The sequence below is a fragment of the Streptopelia decaocto genome, assembly GCF_964273445.1.
Source record: "Streptopelia decaocto genome assembly, chromosome: 7".
Lineage (NCBI taxonomy): Eukaryota > Metazoa > Chordata > Aves > Columbiformes > Columbidae > Streptopelia > Streptopelia decaocto.
The window spans coordinates 66,693,491-66,719,222 of record NC_138661.1 but is presented as its reverse complement, the minus strand read 5'-3'; the positions used below and the strand labels follow the sequence as shown (position 1 = coordinate 66,719,222).

The window sequence follows — 25,732 nt, the reverse complement described above, 5'->3', positions numbered from 1 at the left end:
AGCCGCGGCGGAGAAGTTGAGTCGGAGCCGCCGCCGAGTGTCCCGGCCCGGCCGATCGCACCGAGCCCGCCCCGCCCCGCTTCGCACGACCTGCCCGGGCAGCCGCCGCCGCCCGTCCCTCCCGAGGCAGAAGATGGCCGAGCGCAGCCGCCCCGCGGGATGGAGGTAGCCGCTCCTCGGCGGAGCCGGCGTGCGGGGAGCGCTCCTTCCCGCTGGGCTGCGGAACCTCCCGCGCCGCGGGCGGGGCAGGCGGCGGCCGCTCGGTAGGCGCACGATCCGCGCCAGCCTCACCTTTCGTGCTCTGTTCCGCGCTTGGCTTCGCCCGTCTTTTCCTATGGCTGGGATATACAGCTCTACTCTGAAGACCCTGGAGGATTTAACTTTGGACTCTGGTTATGGGGCAGGGGATTCCTGCAGGTCCCTCAGTCTCTCTTCGTCCAAGTCCAACTCCCAAGCCTTCACCTCTTCCCAGCACAGAGGCAACTGGTGGTGCTACTCGGGCTCCATGAACAGTAGGAACAACAGCTGGGACACCGTCAACACTGTTCTCCCAGAAGACCCCGAGGTCGCCGATATCTTTTCCAAGTGCCCTAAGCTGCCGGATCTAGAGGAATACCCTTGGACTGATGAAGACATCGGAAAAATCCTCCGAAAAGGGAAGGGAGATGGCAAGGGCAGGAGCTTTTCTCAGGAAGCCGTCCGGCGGCTCTCGCAGCTGCTGAGACGGGCGCTGATCAGGGTGTCCAGGGAAGCCCAGCGCCTCAGCGTGATGCACTCCAAGTGCACCCGCTTCGAGGTGCAGAGCGCGGTCAAGCTCATCCAGAGCTGGTCCTTGTCGGAAAGCTGCGTCTTGGCCACCGTCAAGGCTCTGTCTCTGTACAGCATGAGCGCCGGGGACGGGCTGAGGAAAGGGAAATCGGCGCGGTGCGGCCTCACCTTCTCGGTGGGGAGGTTTTTCAGGTGGATGGTGGACACGAGGATCTCGGTTCGGATCCATGAATACGCGGCCATCTCTTTAACCGCGTGTATGGAGAACCTTGTAGAAGAGATTAAGGCTCGGGTTTTGGCAAGCCAGAGCCCGGATGGTGGAGGAGGGGAGATCTCGGCTGAAATCCTGGAGATGGTAATCAACAACGATGCTGAACTTTGGGGAGTGTTGCAACCTTACGAGCATCTCATCTGTGGGAAAAATGCGAATGGTAAGATCCAGCTTTTACCATTTCTAAGCTTCGTACCGGCAAGCTTTACAGTAAATCCATTGATTTCTGTAGACTTGGGGTTTTTTTTTGCTTTTGCTCTTCATCTGAATTGCATCTTGGTTGTGGTTTGTGTGTGCGTAAAGCAGACCTGATGGTTTTACCAGGAGAGAAGGATCCTGCGTTATCCTTAAGATGTGCCAGTTCATAAAAGTGCGGGGGCTGTGGGAAACCAAACCCCGTCGTCCTCGCAAACGTCCCCTGACTTTCTACCAGCTGCTGTTTTAAGCGTTTTTACTATAACTGGTGTGTAAACGTGTCTCTGTAACCATAGGGCAAAATGTGCTTTACAAGCTGCTCTTCAGAAAATACCACTATTGTTTTTAAGCAAAATTTCAACTATAGTAAGTATCTTGCAGTTTCCTCTTAAAGATGCTATTCCCATGTACAGCCTGGAGAGGGAAAACAACAGTTTTTAATGTCTTTTTTTTTTTCTTTGCGGTAGTAAAGTCAGTTTCTGAGCAAAAACACATAACTACATGGTACTTGGACTTCCTTCTGGTTTAGCAGAAACCTGTGTTGTAATTACACTCGTGCAATAAACAAGAGCTTGTGCTGGGCTTGCCAGAGCGAGCATGTAGGATGGTGCCTCAGTGATGAGAATAACATAGCATTAAGGTACCTGCCTCTGTAATTTGTTTAGAAAGCAGACTTTTTGAACAGTTAAGCAAATAAGCAGATAGAGGAATGTTGGCGTCTTCCTCTGAGGCTGAGGAGCCATTTGAAAGGCTTAAGTCATGACAGTTGTGTTAAGAAGCTGCCCTGTTTATTTTGCGCTGTCACACTGAGGAGTACCATATTTTTCCATGGAAAACTTAAAGAAACATTCAATTTGGGAAACTGTTCTGTGTACCGCGCACAGCTTCATAACTTTTGCTGGCCTTGTTGTTACAGTCAGATATTCCACATGTGGTACCTTTTGGATTTAACTGTATAAAACCAAGTGGCTTGAACCTCTTCAAAAGATAATGTAATGGGAGACGAGTAAAGGAGGGGATTTTTTTTTGGGAAAAAGTACACCTTAGGTGAACATTAGTAGCAAACCACTTTGTCAGAGAAGGGCTGACTCAACTTCTGCTCCTTGGGTGCATTGATTTCCTGTAGCCATCCCACAGCAAAGCAATGAAGTGGTGATTCAGGTCGCTGGTAGATGGGTGTAGATGTCCCCGTTGAGTCAGCCGGGTTCAGATGACAACGTACAAGGTTGGCCGCTATTAAAGTGCTCACAAAACCTCTCTTGTGCGCTCTGCCTGCCCTCTGTCCACTGACAATGTTGCTCAATGTATGTGAAATAAATGTTAAGAGCCCTTTGGGATGTTCTCTTGGCACTGGTACAAGAGCTGTCAAGCATAGACATCTACTCTTTAAATTACGAGATACTTAGATGTCAGACTGTAAAGGGATGGGGATGTTTTGTCCTCTGTCCGCTTGCCATAATTCTTTGTGTACCATGAGGGTGTTTGTCACCAGGTCCAAAAAGAGGCTTCGGTTCCCTCTCTTGTTCATTATTTGGGCAAACTGGAGTAAAATATTGTGATTCTGCAAAGTAAAATGTGCATTTCAGCGCTTCTGCTACCCGGGTTCTGTGTGTGAAATGGGGAGGAAGAATCGGTCCCTTGCGGAGCGTTTTTTGCCTTAAAAGAAATCCCCCTGGAAAAATTGCAATGGATGAATGGAAGCTGGTGTTCAATGGGGCAACACGAGCCACTGTGCAGGGAAATGCTTATAAATATTCAAAGCACCAAATGGTCAGTTACGATAACGCTTGTGTAGCCCAATACCGAGCAGCCACCGGCCACACAGGGATTGGCTTCTGTTGCCTCTTCTGTTGTTCTTGTCTTTCAGATCAATTCCGTCAATAATTGAATGCATTTTTTAAGTCTGAAAATTGAATAAACCCGCACATGAAGGTATCCTGTGATTTCCTGTGACAGTCTGTCACTAGTGTTTTTCCCTGACACAAGTCAGCGAATCTTCTAAATGGCTTTTCTTGCAGTTGTAAGACCACAAATGGTTTTATAGGGATGCAAAAAGCTTGAAATAACTTCTTTATTCTTTCTCCCCGTAGGAATTGTAAATTAGTAGTATTCACATCATTCCCCACAGTGCTTTCAAATGATCTTGTCTTTTACATTCATTTAAATCTGAGATGGATCTAGCACTGAAATAACTGAATTTATTTCAGTATGAGGATCAGAAAGTCTTCCTTTAGTGTCATTTTTGTTTCTTTTCCAGTGAGGACGTTTTAATGGAGTAGTCATAAATTGGGAACTTGGTGTATATTTGAGTGTGCTTTTAGAGCGCTGGGTTTGATGCTGGAGATAAAAAGCACTTAGAGGTTGAGTTCCAACTCCAGTCAAGCATCGCAATCTCTGGCTGAGATCCGTGGCAGCGTCCCATGCAGAAGATTGCGCCGGATTATCATAATGGACCTTTCTGGCATTATGATCTATTGAATACGATTTTCCTTATTAGATCAGGGTAGCGTACTTCTTTGGAGTCTAAGAAACAGTAAGTAAAGACATAAATCTTTGTAAGTTCTCAAGGGGCTGAGGTTTAGAGCTGCGTTTCTTCAGCGATATAATCTCCCATCAAAGACCACAGTCCGGTCACTGTTCTGAAGGTTTTAGAGGCTGAAAGCTTAATATGCTGCGTTGCAACCAATGTGTGTTAATCAACACCTGGTGTGCGAAGGGTGAAATTTAAAACCCCGCGAATGCTGAAGGGGAATTTTAATAGTATTTTTTTTTTTTTAATAAATAATCATCTGTGGCTTATCTATTTATTTGCCCTTTCTGTGAGGCTGTTGTTGAGTCAACTGTTCGCTGCTTCTAGGGGAGTTTTGCTGCTGTTGGTGTGAGGTCTGACCTCATTCTTGGAGCTCGGGAGCAGGAATGGCACCGGAGCTCGTGGTTGTGAGCTCTGCGAGCTCTCCGGGTGGCTTCAGGCTTTCCAGACGGAGCCTACGTGGGATGTTGCAAAAATAATGCTGGGAATAAAATCAAACCTAAGCAGCCACTGAGCTACATAGCAGCTAGAAAGTGAAGAAATAAAGCAGTCGTGTAAATTGGAATGTAAGTTTTATTTTCTACTTTGTAATTAGATGGAGATATGTGTTAGCTTGATACAGCTGAAGTAGAGAATGCATCTGGTAGTTCCACAGGGATTTTGCGACGTGCTAACGTGGAGTAAGAGTCTATTAATTTAAAATGCTTGTTGGGAGCCGAGGAGAAATATGAACTTACCTTGGAGATGCGATTCTTGTACTTGATGTTCCTGTGTTTGACTGGCGCGCGGTTCATTAGAATCTGAACTGTCAGCGCTGCAAATACGATTTGATATTATTGCAGTGTTAACTACAGCCCTTATATTGCACTTAACTATCTGGTTATCGCCCAACGCTCCCGCGACAGCCACTACACCTGCTGTGCTATTTAACGCACCAGCACATCCTGGTGTTCTGGAGATATAAGTGTTGACAGATGTTTTTGCAAAGACAAAAGGGGGGTGGAATTTAACTTGGTAACGCAGTTTCTTTACACACCTCCCAGCTGAAACACTCGGAGCTCTTTGCAGAGGAAGTAATGCACAAATTAGCCGGGTGGTTTGCTCAGCTGATGAGTAATAGAAACAGAAACTTGTGTCTTGGGACCTGTTTCTTAGAAAGGGGTTGAGAGGGAAATGTGTAATCTTCCCTCGTGGTGGGAGGGAATGACTTGGACTCAGTAAAGTTAGAGCAGGGATGGATTTTTCTTCTCTTTGATCCTAAATGCTGTGGCACAACCCAGCAAGCGTCAAGCATGGGCTTTGGATTTAGTATCGCTAACTCCCCCATCTTCCTCTATATTTCTGATATAGATATCTGATATAGATTTGAAATTATAGCTGATTTTTAACATTGAGGATTTTTAGAGCTAGGCCATTATAAAGTTCCTTTTTACAGTTATCAAAATGGTCTGAAATAAGGTTGGTTGGTTTTTGTTTGCTTCATGGTAGTGCACTGAAATCCAGGTGAGGGGGAAATCATGACATTTCAATAAATAGAGTGTCCTTTTGTTATGTGAACTGAACAAACTGGTGTGCTCATAAAGAGCCTCATTGATTTTCATAAGCCGTCAGCTTCACAGCTATTTGGGGAAAAAGCTGCACATTGGAAGGGGTGCAGGTGGTTTGCAAATCATTTAAAAAATTGCACAAACACCTCTGTCTTTGGTGTCATTGTATCTGGAGCAGCAGTTGGAGGTATCGTTGCTTACAGGGGTTTGCTGGTCAGGAACATGACCAACCTACATTTCCATAGGTAGGATCCTATGTGAACTATAGCTTCGTTCACCTCTCTATTAATTCGCCCCCAACACACCTTGTGTGCTCTACTCCTACACATCCAAGAGCTCGGATTTATATCCACAGACCCACAGGCACCAATTCTTTAAGCTTAAATGTTAGTGCTTGTATCTACATGCTCACCTCTCCTACTAATGCAAACCATTGGATGCACGGGTAAAAATACAAACATCTGCAGATATGCATCTTGCTTATGTTAAAGGGTAGATCAAGTAAAGCTAAAATGCCCTTTTTTTTGCCTTATAGTGGGTTTTATATGTTTATCTATATATTTAATTTGGTGATAGTAAAAGAAAACTTCAAATTGCTGATGTTACACCCTGGTGATAAAATTTGGGTCCTTTCAGTGCAGTTGGTTGAAGAACAAGTGCTGGGACTCCCTCAGTCTGTAACCACGGGCAGCAAATGCTGGTATTTGGATTTGAAGTGGAATCAGTGTGGGGAAGGAACCTCTTGGAGAGAAAAGTCCATGACCTGTTGTGTTGAGGCTGGAATCTGTTGTTGCTGCTAAAGGGGGTTGAACTGAGGCTGGGATAGAAATTTACCCTTGGTATGGAAAAGCAAAAGTTATACAGGGTTTTGTGGTTTTTGTTTAGTTAGTTTTAATTTTTCAATGAACATGTGTGCGGTATTTGGGGTGCTCTTGCATGGGGTTTTTGTGTGTGCTTGCATAAAATGAGGAATGAGCTTTGAGTGTTCGCATTCTCAATAATAGAATATGATACGGTTGATATACATGTCTTCTGATATTGGAATAATTCAAATGAAATCCTCTAATTTCCCGTTTGAAGACCTTAGAGCGTATAGTCAGCTGGTCTTTCTGAACTGAGCAAACAAAGTGTTTGGTTTTCTTTTATTTTTCATGTGCCTCATCTAATTTCTCACGTGATTTGAAACCAAAACTCATCTGATCTGGGGGGAATTGATGGTTCTCAGTGAACATCCCAAACTGATCTCTGGCATCACAAATTGCCTCGTCTTTCTGAGATCAGCACTGGCCCAGCGCATGGATGCTGTAAATATTCTACCTGGTTTGAAATCTTAGTTCTACCTAATCTGGGGCTATTCCAAACCAAGACAGGGCGGCAGTGAGTTTTGAATAAATTGTGTTTTGGATCTCACTTGCCTGTTAATGTTATTTTAACGTTGTAATCAATTATTTCTGCTCACGTACCTGGTATGATTCAATTAGTTAATGGCACATTTAGAGCATCCTTCCTTATCCGCTTCATTTTTCTGTGCCTTTCCCCAGGTTGGTGGTGTAATGCACGGGGATGCGACATTGCCAGGGGAATGCTTAAGCTTAAAAGAAGTACTGAAAAGACTTATTTACAATAGACTGCATAAAATTAACTTCTTACAGAGTTATCAAGCTGCAGAAGGGCATGGACTTAGGGCACAAGCACTCAACTTCAGAAAGAAATGAAGCTCAAAAGTGCCCGTTTGCGCTTGGAAGCTTAAACCCAAGATCTTAATGTTGAACTAGGTGTAAGTTCGTTTCTTTAAAAGAACTCATCTTGCAGAAATGCAAGAAAATGGAGAAATAGGGCCAAAGGTAATAATAATCCTGTGGTCCTCGCTAAGCTGCTGTTTGTCCTTTTGTGAAATGAACAGGTGTTTATATTCAGCGTTTTGTCCATTGTAGAAACAGAGGCTTCTAAACAGTAAAACCACCCAGCAAATCCCTCAGCAATCTTTATTCTTCTGAATGTTTGGAAACAAGGTCTAAATAATTATTTATGTTTTAGCACTCAGTTTGCATTTAGTCAGTGCTAAGCTTTTCAAGTCAATGTATGTAGTCCTTATTATTAACATTTTCACACTGTTAAAGGCTTTTTACACTCTGAGCATTAAGAAAACCTTTCTCATTGACTAAGTTCTACTCCACCTATTACGTTCTTACATATTCAACGTAAGAAAATGTTCATTTGCTTACATTGAACTATGGGAATTCAGGCTGATGGACAAACAAATAACAATAATTTCTGATGCTCTTCTTGTTTTAATAGGATTAATTTACATGTCATTTGGAACATAAGTGTGTAGGATGATGGTTGTAAGCAAGCCTGAGGCAATGGTAAAACCAGTACAAAGGTGGCTTCATGCTTTCTTAATTTACAAATTGGGACAAAAATATTTCAATAGAACTCTGATTCCTTCCCTAACAGAACAAGAGCTACGTTTAAGAAAAATAATTACGAGTGCTTGTTGAGAGCATCTAAGTCAACTTAAGGGTTCCATAAAGTTCCATAAAGTTGTGCATTTATGAGCAAGGAGAACATTTTAAATGGTGTCGTCTTACCACGAGAAAGCAATAATAGGAAGAGGAAAGGCACCAATGCCAAAAGGTTCATTCCTTCACCCAAACGCATCCAGACTTGTCTTCCGACTTAGGTCACAAACCAAGCCGGGCCTGTGAGCTCAGCCTGGTCCTTAGGAAACGTTGGGCTGTGGTGGGTGTGACTTGGTGCGTTGGGCAACTGGAGAGACCAGTGCTGGGCCAGGTCTGGGCAGGATGGTTCGTCAGCCTGTAATTGAGGTGTCTGCAGGTTGACAGGGTGGTGGCTGCAGCTCTGGGGAACGTGGGACAGAGTTTATAGTGTGAATATCACTGGTACAACTGCAGCCATCTCCAGGAAACTGAGGATCAGTCCCTCCAGCTCAAGTCCAATGGAATTCTGAGCTCGAAAATCCGTGTCTGTTAAAACCTACTGGCTTGTGTGTTGCTTGCAGATGAAAGTCCCGTAGTATTGTAAACTTCCTCCTCATCTGCTCAAAACCTGTTATTAACGACGTGATTTCATTAGCTGTAGTCTAACTGATGTCTTTTGTGGTGGTCGCCCAGGAGGCCGTTGTTTGGATCGGGCTTCACTATGATGTTAACATGAAACGTTTCTTTGAAATAGACTGTGACTGTAACCAGCGGTGATCATTAAATCAGGTCACAGGGATTGTTGTGCACACTTCTTCTGTCCACCCAGCAAAAACTGCCCAGTGTTCTTCACATGGGTTTGACCTAGATGGCTCCTGGGTTAGTTGCACACATGAGCACTTGTCTGTCTTGTTCTGGTTGTGTAATTATTACAGCTCTACCATTTCTTTCTTAAAACTTGTTTAATGTTCACCAGGCTACTCGTGTCGGAACTGAGAAAAACAGCAGCTTCTGGGGAAGGTTTCACTCAATTCTTTAAGTCTTTCAGGCTGTGCAGTATGAGGGACAGAAGGAGGCAAAGCATCTTCTTAATCATCTTGGGTCTACATGGTTCATGTATTTTACCTAAGACTACATTTGGCTGTCCCTGTCCAAAAAAGTCTTGACATAAGCAAAAAAGAGGAAAACTGTAGAAAATATACTTAATTGCTGAAGTTTCTGTGTGGTGACACCAAAATGCTTGAGATGATGGAGGCTATTTGTGGTATAATCACTGCATAAAGACTCAGGACTGAAACCAAATAAACATTTCAGAGCAGCTTTTCAGTTCGTGCATGTAGATTTATAACAACGGATCCATTTGCTATGGGGCTGTGCAAGATCAAAGTAAAAGTTGTTTATGATATTTTGGGGATGAGGGGGAAGGAACACTATGGAAGACATAATGTGTTTGTCCCATTTGTGAATGTTTATAACATTACAGTCCATGTTGGATATTTCTGTTACTTTCATTTCTAGCCCAATCTGCAATCTGTTGCCTGGAACCTGGAGAATAAAGAAGAAAATATGACTGTGTGTTTACACTGGGACTTATACATTAAAGAGATAAACATGCAGAGGCTTAATTATTATCTATTATTTTCTTTATCCTATATAGGTCTGTGTTTTTTTTTTTTTCCCTGATTAATTCCAATGTGGCAGCGAATAGATTTTCTTCTAATATTTATATGTTGTTGTTTGTGAATAAAACACACTGCTCTGCCAGCTGAAGGGCAAGAGTTGAATATTGGCAAATAGCTAAAGTAGGGAATTAGGCCAGTTTTGCCTCATATTCTTTCTTCAATCTGTCTTGATCTTTTAATAGAACTTAGTAAAAATCATTTTCTTGTTGGCTTGTTGTCTTTAAATGACCACCCAACGCTCCGTGCAGCACAGATGTCACACCTGCTAGATGAAAGCAAAACCCCAGTTTTCTAGTTGCTCTTAGACAGTTCACTCATCTTCAAATCCACTTGGATTTATGGATTTATGGTCCACTTGGACTGATGATCCCGCAGCTTCTTTTAACCTAAAATAGAGTCTCAGCCTTCTGTGGTGGGTGAGGAAGAGGTGTCAGGATGAGGACCAGGGACAGGAATCGGTGTGTTCTAATCAAAACATTAGGGTTGTATGTGTGTTTTAATAATACAAGAGATAATATATGTTGAAATGTATTTCCTTTGTGGGGGTGGATATAATTTCTGGTTAATTGGACGTTGAATTTCTACTCTTTGGTTTGAATGTTATCTTCCATCCACCTCCCATCCGGCTTTGAGCTCAACTTACACTGGCAGTCTTGTTTAGTCTAGAGATCATAAAAATTGCTCCAGAGTTGAACTCATGCAGTTTTATTATGGTCTTAGTATGGTTTCTGGTACTTTTAAGGTATTATATCAGATTTATAAGGTGTCTTTGGATATTTTCACTGGAGTGATAGTTTAACTTAGAGTGGAGGGAGGAAGATGGACAACTATAATAGTAGCGACCACAACACATCATCTTCATTAGTTGCTTTTAATAAACCATTTCATTCTGTTGTCAGTATATAAAGACTTCTGAAGCTTGTCTGTGGGCTATTTTTATTTTTCAAGAAGCATTATGAAAGTTTCTTTTATGCTTTGGCAGTAAACGTGGAAATTTTGGCTGGAGTGAGTATCAGTTTTGTTTGAACTTATACTTGAGGGTGATGACAGTGAGATCGTCAAGTAGTAAAGTTGTCAGAATTGTTGTCAATGAGCTGCCACCGAAAGCAAACTTGGAATCTATGCAAAAAGTGCTTAACTTAAAGCTAAATCTTGCTGGTGCAAAAGGAATAATTTCTATTAGCTTTAAGGGAGTTTTGATTGATATCAGGAATAGGTCTGTGAATCTCTTAGTTCTGAATAGTGCTCCTACCTAGGGTGGGGTGGGTAGGAGAAAAAGGCAGAAAGTCAAGAAAATGGGTCAGATTTCTGAACTAGGCTTGAGGGGGGAAAAATCCAGTGTGTTTATTTACTAGTGCTGATAGACCAGAGAGTTTCACTACGGAATAAAGCATCGGCTTACGGATTTTAGTCTGTGATTCCTCACAATAGCAAAGGAATAATTTTGCTTATGAGCAAAGACTGGATTCCTTCTGAAGCATTTGCTTTGGTTCTTCCGCTGAACTCACGTGGATTGAGGCCGCGTGTTTGTCCGCGGTAGTTTTGGTTTAGTACTTGGTAATAAACTTCAAGGCTTTACACCTCGAGGTGGGAGAAGCTTTGATGGTGGAAATTTGGATGTCCTGGTGTGTGCGCTGGGGCAGGGGGGATGTAAAGCGTCTATACGCTGCGGACGCTTTGTAGCTGCAGTGGTGGGTGCGATGGGGGTGACTGGTGTGTTCTGGTTAATATTATTCCCTGAAAAAAGTGTGTCCTTCCCTCCATCACCCAATTCGCCCTGTTCTTTCAGGGCAACGCCAGATGCAGAGTCTCCTATTAAAGCCACTCGAGGAAGATTCATATTTAACATGACATTTTTTGATGGAAAGCAAGTTTTTTTTCTGGCACTTTTTTCCTGTGTGTATCGTCTTGGGTCTCATGTATTTGTTGCAGACATATGAAAGTGCAGCTTGCATCACAGGTTATCTTGTGGGATGATGTATGTGCTGCACACCAATCAGTTTGGGGAGGGGGCTGTTTTGCTTAGTTTGTGTTTGGTTTTGTTTGTATTTTTTAACACTGTGACCTACTGGAACTGAGTGGTGAAACTGTGAAGTTTCTTCTACCTCGACCAGCAACTCAGAATATAATTTATAACAATTAGTGTGATGATGTAGACGCAAAGCTGTGTGATTGTGGTCTTTTACATTCACTGCACAACTCCAGAGCTCCCCTAAGGCGAGCGCAATTTATCGATGAAAATGAATATAGTTTATTAGCATGAAGGTAACTCTTGCCGTATAGCCAAGACTTAGATAATGTATATATATTCTGGCAGAAGATGTTAAATTGGCACGGGGCGTTTGGCATCTGCAAAGCCTGCGCTCCAATTCTGTGCCGTTGCCAAGGGCTGCAGACTCAGACAGGAAATCATGGCAGGGTGGGAAAGGCTCCAAAATACACACGGCCGGGGGAAGGTTTGCAGTTAAAAGGGACTCGGAGAACAGGGTATCTGTTCTGCTCGACAGGCAGCGCAAAGGAAACCTGGCTCGGGTGTGTGTGCGCGCGCGCGTGCGTGTTTAAACGTCATTTTATATGCTCATTTTTTTAAAAGCTTGAATTTTTTCCGTGTAAAGTAACATGTGTAGCTTCAAATGATCCATTTATACGTGAGGGGCCTGATTCAGCCCTCACTTAATTGGCCGTGCTGGTCTGAGAGAAGAGGAAAGCAGCGGAGAGGCAGGTCCCTGTGGAGTAACCGGAGTTTTGTCTCCGTACGTCGAGCAGAGGAGCAGCCCCTAAATCTTCCCCTGGACCCACCACCCCTTTGGGATTTAGTTTTGTTTTCAGGAACAAGGTCTGGGTTGTATGTAGTAGCAAATATATAGAGTTCAGAGATGTATAGAGTATGGCTATAGGAGGGTCCATGTATGGTCCATCAAGGGACAGAGACACCCAAGGTGTTTGATTCATGGAGCTGGATAATTTTCTAGTTAAATCTATAGGGTCAGAGTTATCACTGTGTTTTCTTTGAACTATAGTTTGAAACAGGGAATACTGGGGTGGGTTGCTTTGGTGATCAGTTTTATCTGCCAATGACAGAGTGCGCGTAATTATCTACAGGTAACGAGCCGCCTTGTTTGCAAAGCTTCCCAAAGAGTAGCGTGCAACCGGTCAGCTTCTGCTCCCTTGATGGATGATGGGAGAGAATAATTTATCCATCAGTTGCCAATTTAATCTTTGTATAGAAGATGAATAACAACAAGCCTACACTGAGCGTCATGCTACTGATGTGTTCTGGATGGACGGAACGGACTGATCTGTGGCTTTTGGTTCTGACTGAAGGGAATCGTACAAGAGGGTGGTTTGTTCGCTGGGCATTTTCCATCCATAGCTTTTATTTGGCTGTAAGAACTGCTTGCCGCTTGCCTTACCTGTGTGTCTAGTCCCTTTAGAGCTGCATGGAAGAGGGGAAGTGTGAACAGGAGTGAGGTGAGGTCTGCGATGGTGATGAATCTGCCAACAATCAGGCCAAAGCTACCAATTAATCCCACTTAGAAATCAAATAACTTCAGTGGCGTTTAACCCTGGGGCTGGGATCTGTGAATGAAACAGTCCATTTCGTGACCCTGTATCTTCCAGTTACTGCTGCTGTTTTTATGGGTAATATAGTCTCAAAAAGACTTGCTGATTATTATTTTTTATTTTAAATAAAATCCGACTGAATTTTCCGCTTGTGAACTAAGTCGGCCAAGCCATCTGCCCGAGTCTTCAGCAGCGCATTGTGTTTCTGAAAAGCATTCTAGCGAAACACGGGAATTCTGAAAAGTCTGAGCTGATTCCCCATTAGAAGAGATGATCCAAAAAGCTGCTGCTGATTTACATGTGAACACTGCCAAGTATTTCCCTGATGAGAGTGTATAGCAAAGTAGTGCTTGAGTGACTGGGTAAGGCTGATTTGAACCATCTATTGTGGATTATGAAATTCCACAATATCAAGAAGCTGTCATTTGTATTTTCAATCTGTATTTTGCTTACAGGTACAAGATCTTTCATTGTCGAGTCCCTTGAGCCAGTTGTGGGGGGACACACAGTATTTCTTGCTTAAAAATATTCGCAAAGCTTGTGCGATGGAGCTTCAAATGATTTGTCACCTGTAGTGATTTCTAGAAGACGACAGAGAAGTTGTATCTGATTTGTCTTAATTAAGGATTGATAGACAAATTCTGATGTGACTTTTGGGTCTGAACATGGATATGAATTAAGGATCAGTTGCTTGCCTAACCTTGCTATTTTCTTAACTGTTACTAAGGAGTTTTCTGGGTGAATATTTGTCAAAATGTATAGTATTCATTGTATGGGACTGGTTCATCTGAGGACGCTTTTCTGTTGGTCAGGGACAACAGGTTCCTTTCTGTGCTTGTGATGTGATGAACAACATGAGCTTTAAAAGACTCGTGTGGGAGTGATTTCTTCTACTTTTTGTGACTTGCTGTTGAAGAGAAACGAAGCAGTTTATATAAAGCAGCTGCTTATTTTGGAACAAAACCAGCACAGCACATTAAAGAACTCATTAATCACATAGCTTGACCTTCTTTATTACTTAAAAAAAACCTTCTTGCATCTATTGTTTGTTTCAGAACACCAGGGATGCGAAGAAATATGTTATGTATTCAGATCTACAAGCTGAGAGCATGAGGTTAAGTTTTGATAGGGAGCAAAACCACTATGGATTTCTGTTGGAGCGTTGACTCTCCTTTTACTCATTTTAAGGAGCAGAAGCCGCTGTATAAACACCTGCACAAATTCCGAACTGCTGTAAACTCTCATCTTGTTCTATAGTTGCCATGTGTAAATGATTGTCCTGGGATAGTGGCTTCTCTTTGTTCAGTCCTGGCCAACACAAACCCCTTTGCTTCTTGTCATTGAGGAGGGGAAAAATAGAGAGAGAAATCCATTTCTCCATCTCCCCTCAAAAATCCCAACTCTTGTTTTACAAGAGAACATATTCTGTATTTAGACTCCAAGTTCCTTGGTGCAGTGTCTTTGTTATATATCCCTGCGTAGTCCTAATGGTATCAGAAGAGTTTACTAATTGTAATCGTGTTAACTTGTTGCAGAGATTTTTGAGTGGTGTGAGGAAATGGACCAGCCGTTAAACCCCGGGTTAGTTTTGAGATGGAGGGAAGGGGCTAGCAGATGCCTTTTCAAAAAGGTTGAATGATTTGGTCAGAAACCCGCTCCATGATTACACATGAGAGTGATATAATTGGCTATTCCTACAAACGGAAGCGAAATCAGAAAAACGGGATCATTGAGCTTTTGAGGAAGGTCGTCAACCAGCATTTTCATTTCATTGGGAAGGTGCGGTCGCGTTTGGGGTGTTCTCTAGTACATGGTAGTTCGTATAACTGGCAGCTGTAATTGGATGTAACAGTAGAAGCGGACGAGGTGAAGCAGAATGAGGTCTCTTGGGGTCTGCGTTGCCTCTTCTCTTAAGGCACGCATGGCTTGTCGCAGCGAGTGCTGAGGTCGGGAGCGACGGAGTCATAACTTTGTGTGAATAATGGCATTCATGTGGCTATGCTAATGAGCTGTATTCTGCTGTCGATCCTACAGATTGTGCGCTGGACTCAGAGCTTATTTTACATCTGTAACGGCTTCTGTCTGCAGCAGAGCTTGTCTCAATGCGCAGTGATGTAATGGATCAGAATCTGACCTTATTTTACTGCTTTCCCACAACTGTTGTGCTGCAATCACACAGCTGTTCGCAGATATTTTTTTTCCCAGTTGGCCGCTTTGGGAGACGTTATTCTTTGGCCTTAACTTCCTAAAGCAAGTAATCAGCCGCTCTTTGGTAACAACAGGCAGAGCAGGCAGTGGAGCTGAAGGCATTAAGCGTGGCTTAAGTATTTGGTTATGCTCAAAATGTTCAGGCCTTTAATGAACACTAGGTTTATTTTTATGGGTAGTGAATTATGTGCTTCCTCCCTCCCCTTGCCCCGTCTTTTCCTCAGCTTATGACAAGCGAAGACAAAAGCAGCACTTAAGGAATGAAGTGTTTCATATAGATATATCTTGTAGGCTTTATTTTCATTAGTCATGGGTACATGCTCTGTTACATTCGGCGTCCCCGCTGACATCAGGGAGGTTGCAGGGGCTGGGAGTTCACTGCTGCCTGTGTTTTGGGGTTTTTTGGATATCTTTGATTCATTCATTGTGAAAGTACTGCGAGCTTATGAATTAGACCCAAGAAAGGGTGGGAGGAGGGATATAAATGAATAGTTTGGGAGCTGGAAATCTTGGCTGCGCTGGTGACATTAGAATGACTGAAAAGCTGGTTAGGAGGAGCTCCTGGGGGTCATCTAGTCCAACCTCCCACACACAGCTGAGCCCCTGCCAGGGCTACAGCAGGTCAGCCATGGCTTTGCCTCCCTAAATCTTGATTTGTGGTGGATCCCACAGCCTCTCTGAGCAACTTGCTCACTCTTTAGAGAAGAAATTTCTCCAGATGTCCAGCCTGAGCCTCCCAAGCAATGGTTTGTGGTCAGTGCCCTTGGTGCACCATCAGGCACTCCTGGGAAGAATTTGGCTCTGTAATTTTTGTAGCTGCAAGGTTCTTTCAAATTGACCCTTATGGACCCCAATATCATCCCCTGCGTTCTCTGCTCATTATCATTCTGCCAAACGAATACTGGACGTTCTGTACAGTACTGTGTATTATATGGTCTACCATCATCTCTGCCTCACCTGGAGTGTGGAAAAGCCTTTCTGGTCAGAAGCTGCTGCTGAATTCTGCCCGGGCAGAGGAGCAGTGACAAAGCTCCAGGGACAAAGGCACAGAAGTGTGGTGAGGAGGAGGCAGCGAGCAGGAGGTTCTCTCCAAAGCAGTTGGCAATCCCAGGTCTTCCAACTCCTGTCTAGTTTCTGACGACGTTTCTCTGCGATACTGCGCTGTTGTATAACTTTTTGACCACGTGATTTTTCTCTATTTATGTGCTAAATGAAGCTAATGATGCCTCTAACCTTTTGGACAGCATCTAAAGTTCAGTGAATGAAAGACCTTTGCGAACGAGTGCGTTCCAGCGCCTTGTGACCGTATATTCATACTTAGCTGTCAGCAGCCGTCATGTCCCCCGTCCCTTACAGAATGCCTCGCATTGTATGCTGGCATCACATGGTCTTTGATGATTTGTCATGGTGTTGGACTAGAGAAACACCCGGAAACCCTGTCTTTGAAACAAGCCTGCCCTGGCTTGGGTGCCAACGCTTTATTCGGCATCATCTTTGGGCCAGAGAACTTGCAGCGCGGTCGGACAGAAACAAGCGTGGGAGGATGAAGTGTCATCTGACAACCCTGGGGCAAAAGCGAGAATGAGCCCGGACTAATTTGGTCCAGGCTTACCCCATGCAATGTCCTGGTGTCGCTGAAGTCCTGGACTTGATGGATTTGCACGTGGTGAAGAAATACGGGAAAGGAGAGGTTTCAAATGCAGAACTTGGTTTCTGCCAGAACGTGAAACTGGAGGCTCACGAGAGCAAGTGGTGTCTCAAAGAGAAATTACTTCATTACTAGAGTGAGCTTCTTGCTCCTGCAAGCGGTGACTCTTGAGATTCCTCGTAGCCATTTGTACAGTCAAAACTATTTCTGATATTTTACAATAATAATTAAAACATAATACAGAAATCACTCCAAAGAAACCAACTCTAAAGTCCTCCGTGTGGCAGTCCAATGTTACTATACACTTCTTGGAAATGCCTTTAGCTCTCTCGACTGAGTTAGATCTATGGCACCAATGTAGTGTATAGAATATATCAGTATTATCACTGTCCAGACACCTTCAAAATCAAGGATCTGTTGATCCTTGCATTACAGGCTTAGATTTTTTGCCATTCATTTTTTGTCATCACTGACTGACCTTTTAAAAGTTGCACTTACATGAATGCTGCCTATTTATACTTGGAAAATGGAGTCACTCTGTTCTGTGCAAGCGGAGAACCGAGAAGCAAATATTTTAGTTTCTCTGCCCGCTGCATTATGGTGTGAAGTGCTCACGAACCAAAGACTCATTCAATATCCCTTTGGAAAATGTGGCTCTAAGCAGCAGCTGCCCAGGAAAGCAGGTACAGGGTGATGTTTTAGCCTTCGCATAACCCTTAATTTTTGAAGGTGATGTTCTGTTTTTAATGGGCTAATAATGTGTAGGCAAGCAGTTGGAGAGAATTTTATACCAATTAGAAAAACAGCGCTGGTGACAGCGCAAGTTTCGGTGACCTCACGCTGCTTTTCTTCCATGTTTAATTCATTTTGCTTCTAGGTTATAAACATTTGAAGGGAGAGGGGGGTGTAGACCAGAAAGTTACTCTCTGTTAACTTTGTTCGGCTCTTGAACAAAGCTCTTAACACGATGAGACTTGTCACTTTTCTGTGAAAATGCTGAGATTACGCTGAAATGTTCCTACAAGAGGCCGGATTGCATTAGCCAGCAGTATCAGTTCTGGTTGTGGAGTCCCCTCTGGGGTGGCAGGACAAAAAGAAACAAGACGTCTATTTGACATATTCACTAACTCTGGAAATGTCAGCAGAGGTAATCCTGGCTAATTAATTGTATTCACTAATGAGGTCTAGACTGCAAATATTGGTATATTGGCATTCATTGGTATACCCCAAATGATGTTCTCCTGTCTTGAGTAGTACTACTAGACTGAGTTTGCCGGTAGCAAGAGGACACTTGCTCCGTACATACAAATTCACGTCTGTCTTTCTCTAATTGAGGTAAATCCTTTGTGAAATTGCTCCCCAGAAGCGAGCTCACTGGGGCTGTTTGCTCAAGCTCTTGGCAATCAGCAAAACCCCTATAAGCTGGAGGATAAATGATCTGGTGGTGTCCATTATACCAAAATGCTTTCTAGTTATTCTCTCCTTTTGGTTCAAAAAATGATTAAAATCCTATTCTAATGTTGCATTTATTAGTTCCACCCAGCCATGTGAAATCCAAAGAAATGGCTCCTTATAGAATGTTAAAATGCCAGAGGTTAACTGTGCTTCACTATTTCACATTAACCCAAGTAACTTCAGTGAGCTACTTAAATACAAACATTAAGAAAAAAACCCCTGCACTATTCTAAGTCTTTTCCCAGTGAGTCTTTGAATTTAGGTAATTTCATGCATGCGGAGGTAGACTTTATTTTTCCTTCATCAGCTAAAATAACAATAAAGCTGAACTTGGTGTATTTATTTAATGAAACACAGGATCCTTGCCCTGATGGTTTTAATCAGTGCCCTCGCTATGTGGTAATTAGGGGTTCTCTCCCGTGGTTCTGTTTTTACTTAACTTTCAGAATGTGTAGCCGGTTTAAGTTTCCAGAGATACTTGCAACTAACGTCGCCTCATTTAGATGCAGATTATCCAGAGGGGGCTCTTAAACACACACTCGCCTTATAGAAACTCGGACGTTTTCAACAGTTTCTTATTCAGTGAACAATGTTCTCGAGTAAAACGTTGTATTTTGCGAGTAATTCATTCATTCCACCCCGCGGGTGTGACCGGCTCTTCCATTTCTTGCACACGCGGATTCGGAAGCTGAAGAGGGCTGAGCCAGGGCTGTACCATCAATTTGCCACGGAGAAGTGCTATATGCAATATATACACTTAAAAATGGGCTATTGCTTTTTGTGGCAAGACAGAGCACATTGGGAAAAAGAGATTCCAGCAGGTTTCTGGTCTTTATGCTCGATAGCGAGCACCTAAAGGTGACCTGAGAACTGTATTTGTATTGCTAACCCTACAGCTGGGGGACAATTGCGGAATCACTGGAGAAGTAGAAGAAATACTTAAAGCTTAAAGCTCTCTGAAACAGCTTCCCTGCGTAATATGTGATGTTAAAATACTAGGTGGCAGTTTGGTCCGATATAAAAGTTTTATTGGTATGAGTACGGGCCAGCCACTGAGTTTTCGAGTCGCCTGAAATGCGTGCTAGTAAAACTCTTTTATAAAGCAATACAGCCTCATGTAAACTCCCTGTACGACAAGTCATCCGTGTCCTGGGATTTAGCTGGTGGGATGTTTGGGAGGTGAGTCTCAGTTGCTGGTTTGTACAGGTTTCCTGCTTGTAAAACCAGACGGAAAGAGTTGAGCTTCTCCCAGTCGCTCCTGGTCCCAGACTTTAGCAAAGGGATTACAGGGAAACCACCTTTGCGTTATGCTGGAACCTATTAATTAAACCTTTCTCATTGCAAAACTGAGTCTTGCTGCTAATTCCTTTCCCTTCACAAGCATTAAGATTAAGAGGGAACTTGTCAGGTTTTATCCAGCACGCTGTATACTTAAAACTACTGTAAAATCAGCAACATGTCTCATTGTGTGCAAGCAGAGAAAGCAAAAAGCCTTCCCCAAAACTCGAATCTTGAAGTGATGAAGCTGAGACAGTGGGGCTTGAGGCTTTGGATTGCAAAGGAGGAGAAAAATTCTCTTTTATTGTGCATTATGCACATGTTGGAATAAATTGAGAGATTCAAGCATTTTAGTTGCAAATACAAGTCCTGGGGTCAGGACAGGAGGGAGCTGGCCTGGGCAACTGGCGTATGAGCGTTACTTCCTAAATGTGGGTGTGATTGCAGTGAGACCTCAATATTTGTCTGAGAAGCTGTTGAGATTCCTACCTAAATAGGTATTTCCAGGCTTGTTCCCCACTCCTTTGATCTGGCTGGGCACCCCTTGCTTTCATTCTGTTGTAGCTTTTTCTTTGCAGTTCAGCTGTTCTTGATCATAACAGCTTATGAACTTGGGTATGTACTTCAGGTCTCACTGAAAATGTTTCATCTTTACGGTTTTATCATAAATAACAACATTAAGAAATTGGTAATAATATGTACTTTAAAAGGCTTCAATAGCAAAGCGTATTACAATGCATAGTGAGAAACCTGTTTAACTGGTACCGGTAACAGTCTACTAACAACAGCTTAACTTTAAACCTGTGCTTACTAAACACAAAAAATTGCATACACTTAGAGCAAATGTAATTTTCTTCTGTTGAATAAAACAGAGATACATAAGTTCTTTTATAAATGTTCACTCTTACGTGTTGTATAAGATCTGATGTGTGAATACAGGTTGCAGCTTGGAAACCCACGAGGATGTAGAGACTGCAAAAAAAATTGGTCAAAATACTTCCCCTCCTTCATAATCCTGGGCCCAAAAAAAGGGAAGGATGACTACAAATGAGAATTATTACAAGCCAACAAGCCAAGGAAACCCAGCACTGATAGGATTTCCAGTGCAACCTTATACCATTAGTACACTATACTCACTGGAGTGAGTTGTGTAGTAGCATCTCATGAAGAACACAGAACTAGGGGGGACCCTGGGGGTGTCTCCTGCCTTCCAAATGAAGGATCAGCTATTATTCCTGCTTCTGTGTTGTTTGAATGGCCAGTCGGTATTACTTAATCGCTGGATGCAATCAAAATATTGCAAATCTCTCTGGGTTGGGCTCCGTTGTTCCCACGTGAATGGAACAGTATGTGGAAGGTTGTGGGGGAATAAACCTGACAACCTATAGCCAAGGCGTGAAATATGGGACATGCATTCACTGCAGATCCCCTTGGAAAAAAGGAAAAGGAAAGCAGATCCCTTTATGAAAATAAAAATGCATCATGAGATAGCTTTGCTTGTATTGGAATCACCATTCTTTTTCTAGCAAGGCTTGATTTAATTTCATTTGAATATTGCTGCTAGTAGTACAGCACCATACCTGTTGTACTGATGTGGCACAGAATATTCCATTGAACTGTCCAAGACCGCCTTTTAAGCCAGTGTTAGAGCTGGGATTGAATTCTAGATGTTCTGGCTGTTTCAGGTTTAGAGCTTTTTGTGCTCCCTCCCTGTCCAGGTGTCATGTTAGAGCTTGTAACCTGGAGGGTGAGATGCACCCAGCACAGCACCGCTTGGCCATAAGGTTCTTTACCAGGGATTTTATACCATGAGTATCGAGCCTTCAGTGACAATAACAGTAAAAATCACCGGTATTTGAAGTACTTTACACAACTACTTCTAACAGCTTGATCACTTGATAATTTCCCTCTAGCCTTGCAGGCTGGACCAGTCGTCAAGGAGAGCAGTGAAGTGTAAGTAGCCAGTTAACTTGAAGGATCGACATTCTGCTCAGCTGGCTCATGAGGAAATATTTTAAGGAATACTTCCCACTGTGCGTTGACCCACGTTTGAGTACCATTTCCATGTTGTGGCAGAGCAAACCCCCGTGCATCCTCATTACAGAAACATGTTTGTACAGCTCACCGTCGATTGCGTCCAGCACCAACCCACACGTACCCGTCTGGTGACCAACATTGCTCAGCCCAGCAGAGATCTGACTTCTGGTTTATGATAAGCCACGGTGGTTTCCTCATTGCAAATGATGGGAAGTCTCTTTCTCTTTCTTTCCGAAGCACATAGTCATCTATTTTTGGATTCGGTTTGTATTGCATTCATGCTGACTCTTGCCGGCTACGTCAGAAAGCTTGTCATCATTCTTTTTTTAAATATTATACAGCTGAGTAGAATTAGGGCATACCATACACATGAGGAAACCCTCTCTCTTTTCCCTTTCAGCTATACTGAAAAGCTGGATTAGTTCACTGTGTGTTTGTGCAGATCACCGAGCGCTGTAGGCAGCGTAATGAGAGGTGGAGAAGCTCTTGTGAAGAAGATGACACCCAGGAGTTTCGGTATGCTGCTGCTGCTTCACACCCTGCTTACAAAATAGCACAAGGACTCGAGCCAGGAGCTGGGAAGCTTATTGTTATTATAATAAATAACTTGTGATTTTTATAAAGTACCCTTTGTTGTTTTCCAAATACTAAAAAAAAAAGCCTCGTTAGGGCAGAAAAATGTTGCAAACTTACAAGGAAAATTTGGAATGGATGCAGGAGTGTGTTTGCTGTGTTCTGTCCAGCCCGGCAGCTGGTGGGAGGTGGCAGCAAAACAGAGAAGGTTTTGGTGCAAGGCCAGGACTGCGTGAATTTGGAGCCCCCAGACAGTGGACGGGGGACGTGACACAGCAAAGCATCTTCAGCATTTCACTGTATCTCCAAACAAGAATTGGGATGCTGTCTGCCTGGAACTCCTTCTGATTTTGATTAGAGGATGGTTTGCTTGAGACTTGTGGACAAATAATGTGCTATGCTCAGGCCATAGAGTGCTAACCATTTCTTTTGAGAGATTATTATGATTAGAGGTTTTGCAGTGATTTTTCTTTTTGAGAGATGTGCTCCTGTAGCCGAGTGAGTCACCTTCCCACATTGAGCACGTTCTCAGTGCATCACACCTGAATTGGTTACTGAACTCCTTTCCATGTTGGAAGTGAAATCTCAATCTGTTTCCATTTGATTCTTCCCACAAATGGTTAATCTTTTCTGCCCTATGGCAGATGCTGAAGTGGGATACACCTGCTACTGCATTCTTCTCTTTTTATGCCTATTGCACATGTGGGGCTGCAGGGAGGGCTCGCTGCTGTCTGGTTTATGAAACCGATCCTTTGTTGTGTTTATGGCTCCTTCTAGAACTGGAACACAATTAAGTGTTAAATAAGAACCATTTTAGCTCAGGTAAAACCAGGTTCTGGCACTAATGAGCTATGAATCATGTTTCTTTTTTTAATTATAAATATAAAAATGCAAAAACCTTCAGACTTCATAAAATACATTGGATGCTCATCTTAGTTACAGCGGTGTCTCCGAAATGAGGATCTGGACTCATCTCTCTTGTCTGCAATGAAAACTGTTTTAAGCAATGGCCTTTCAGACTGATAAAAAATTAGTTAAATTGGTTATTTAAGGTAAAAGTCAAATGCTGCATGGAAATATAGGCTCATTCTTTAAATGTATGTGACTATAAATTCACCTGCTTTGGTAAACTTGCTACAATAGTATTACACATTTTAAAGAACAGATTTTACATAAGATGTGCTAAACCTCTGGAAATGTTATTGATCTACAAGTGGCTGAATTTCCTCATTGCTAAATTTCTTCTAAGGCTTCTGTTCCCCTGGAGAAGAATGATTCCGCATGGTTTGAAACGGTTGGTTTTGCTGGTTATGCAGAAGCTGTGGGGTGGATTTACTCTCCGGTGTTCCTTGCAGATCTGGTCTAACACCTTCTGATGTTCCTACTGCGCGGCAGGATGGGACTTGAGTTGTGCATCTCTCCGCCCGATCCCCAGGCACCTCAGTTTTCTTCTAAGGAAAATGAGAGTTTCTAGTAGATTTACAGCTGCATATTTGGGTAAATAAGTCCTTGGAGTGGTCCTGGTTTGTAGGTTGGGCAGGAGTGATGCTGAGGACCGAATGCAGACCATAGGGTTGTGGTTACACCAGGGATGTGCAAAACGTTCCACATCTTTGGGTAGGTGCGGGATTTTGATGCTCAGATTCATAGTTTCCTTTTCTGCAAGGAAAGGAGGCAATTGTTCATAAAAGGGGCGTTTTCCAAGCAGATACCAATAAATAACATGAAGAGTTAATTGAAAGGTAACATGAAAGGCAATTGTCTCTTATGGGGGAAAAAAGTTTCATTTTCATCACTGCGAACTGAAGGCACGTTGTAGGTGGCCGCTTGCAACAGAATCCAAACTTGGCTCCGAGAACCGAGTTCATCCCTTCCCAAGAAGGGTTACGGAGGGCAAATTATGCCCTTGCAAGGTGGGTGGCGACTGCGTTGTGTTGATGCCGCTGTGGCCGGGTTGATACCCCAAAGAGAACAATACCTGTGTTTAGGTGCAATAAGGTAGAACTTGGTAAACAGAATCTCATCTTTCTCAGGCGCCTGTGATCCAGACTGTTGTGGTCTTTGGGACTTGTAGTCTATATCTGGTGGAATATTTTTGCTGGGGAAAATTGCTGATGTCTTACTAGATAGAAGTTGAGTGACCTGGAAAAAAAACCAAACCGGTCAAGTTGAAGTAATGAGACAAATGCACACGTACTACTGCTCCTTTTCTGAGTTGGAGGAGTTATTCTAAGATAACATACTGTGATGTTGCTATGCAAGGGCTTATATTGTCTGTCAGCATAGTTAAAGTACGATAATTAGCATAAACACGTTCTCCTTTGCATTGATTCTTGAACTGCTAACAGAACAGAAAAGCAAGAAAGGCTTGATCTGTGCCCTAAGGAACCGGTGATCAGCATGAGAAGGAACAGGGCTGTTGAGCAAGGCGATATCATTGCTTAGTAGGAATTTTTCAAAGAGAAACACTCTTCAGACCGAAACTTGAAGAGTCAGGTTGTAGTGGAACCCAAAGCAAATAGAGTACTTGCAATAAAACAAGTTACCTGCACCGTCCAGTTGAATCTTGCTTTGAAATTAAGGAGCGCTGAGCTTTGCTCTTGTATCTTGAATTGGAGTTTATTTTTGGAGGAATATCGTTGTGCATCGTTGTTCGGAGTTTTTCCACGTGGGGATTTCAGTGCTAAGTAAGAGGTGGTAAAAATTCATTAAGACTACCTTTAAAACCTTAAAAGTGGAGCTACTTTGCATTTGTCAGGGCTTTCCCCAGAAAGAAAATATCATACAGAAAGTTGTCTACGTTAATGCCGTGCCTTGCTGATGAACACTAATCCTTACACAGTGTAAGCCCTGAAATAGAACAGTTGAGAAAAAATATTATCTGTCAGAATATTCTTAATACCACTGAACAAAGAGAAAAAGATCAAAGCCAACCAATCAACCCCATTTTTTGTTTTATTCAATTGATTTCTAAAGGCCCCTGTTACTATAGTAACTCCAGAAGGTCTTTCAATTACAAAATTTGTAAAAATAAATCAATTATTCAGAACTGCTGGGAGGGGAAACAGTGGCACAAGTGAATTTGCAAACAAAGTATTGCAGACAAAGCTTGACAGACTTCCCATTGAGCGTGACAGGGAATAACCCACCGTCAGCATAAGCACGTTGGGTTCAAGTTCTCAGCAAACCATCGCCTGTTACAGGGTTCCCCATTTGGCTAAAGATGCAAAAATCTCTATTACTGTCCAAATAACACACTTCCCGCTCCACAGATACAGATGGTAGAGCTTGTTCGTTATTAGACCCTAAATTTAATTACAGTGTATCTGAGAGGAGCGGTTGTGTTATCACATTAATTAGCAGCTTAGAGAACTGTTCGCTATGGGAAGAGTTGAATACCAGTGTGTGTTGCAGGTACTGGCTCTATCAAAGAGGGATCATTTAGCAATAATGAGCACCTTTCAAATAATAATTGCGTTTAAAATCCATGCTGTCATCTTTTATCATCAGGTGCGTTTCCAGAATGGATTTATGC

General features: G+C 42.9%; 1 protein-coding gene across 2 annotated transcripts in view; it reads left to right on the top strand.

Moving 5' to 3' along the window:
* The window catches only part of ABTB2 (ankyrin repeat and BTB domain containing 2), a 125,921-nt gene continuing 100,189 nt past the window's right edge, over positions 1-25,732 (top strand). For both annotated transcript variants that reach the window (XM_082059647.1, XM_082059646.1), the window contains exon 1: positions 1-1,199. In XM_082059647.1, the coding sequence (XP_081915773.1) occupies positions 335-1,199 (865 nt within the window). In that variant the 5' untranslated portion in view covers positions 1-334. The remainder of the gene's footprint in view (positions 1,200-25,732) is intronic.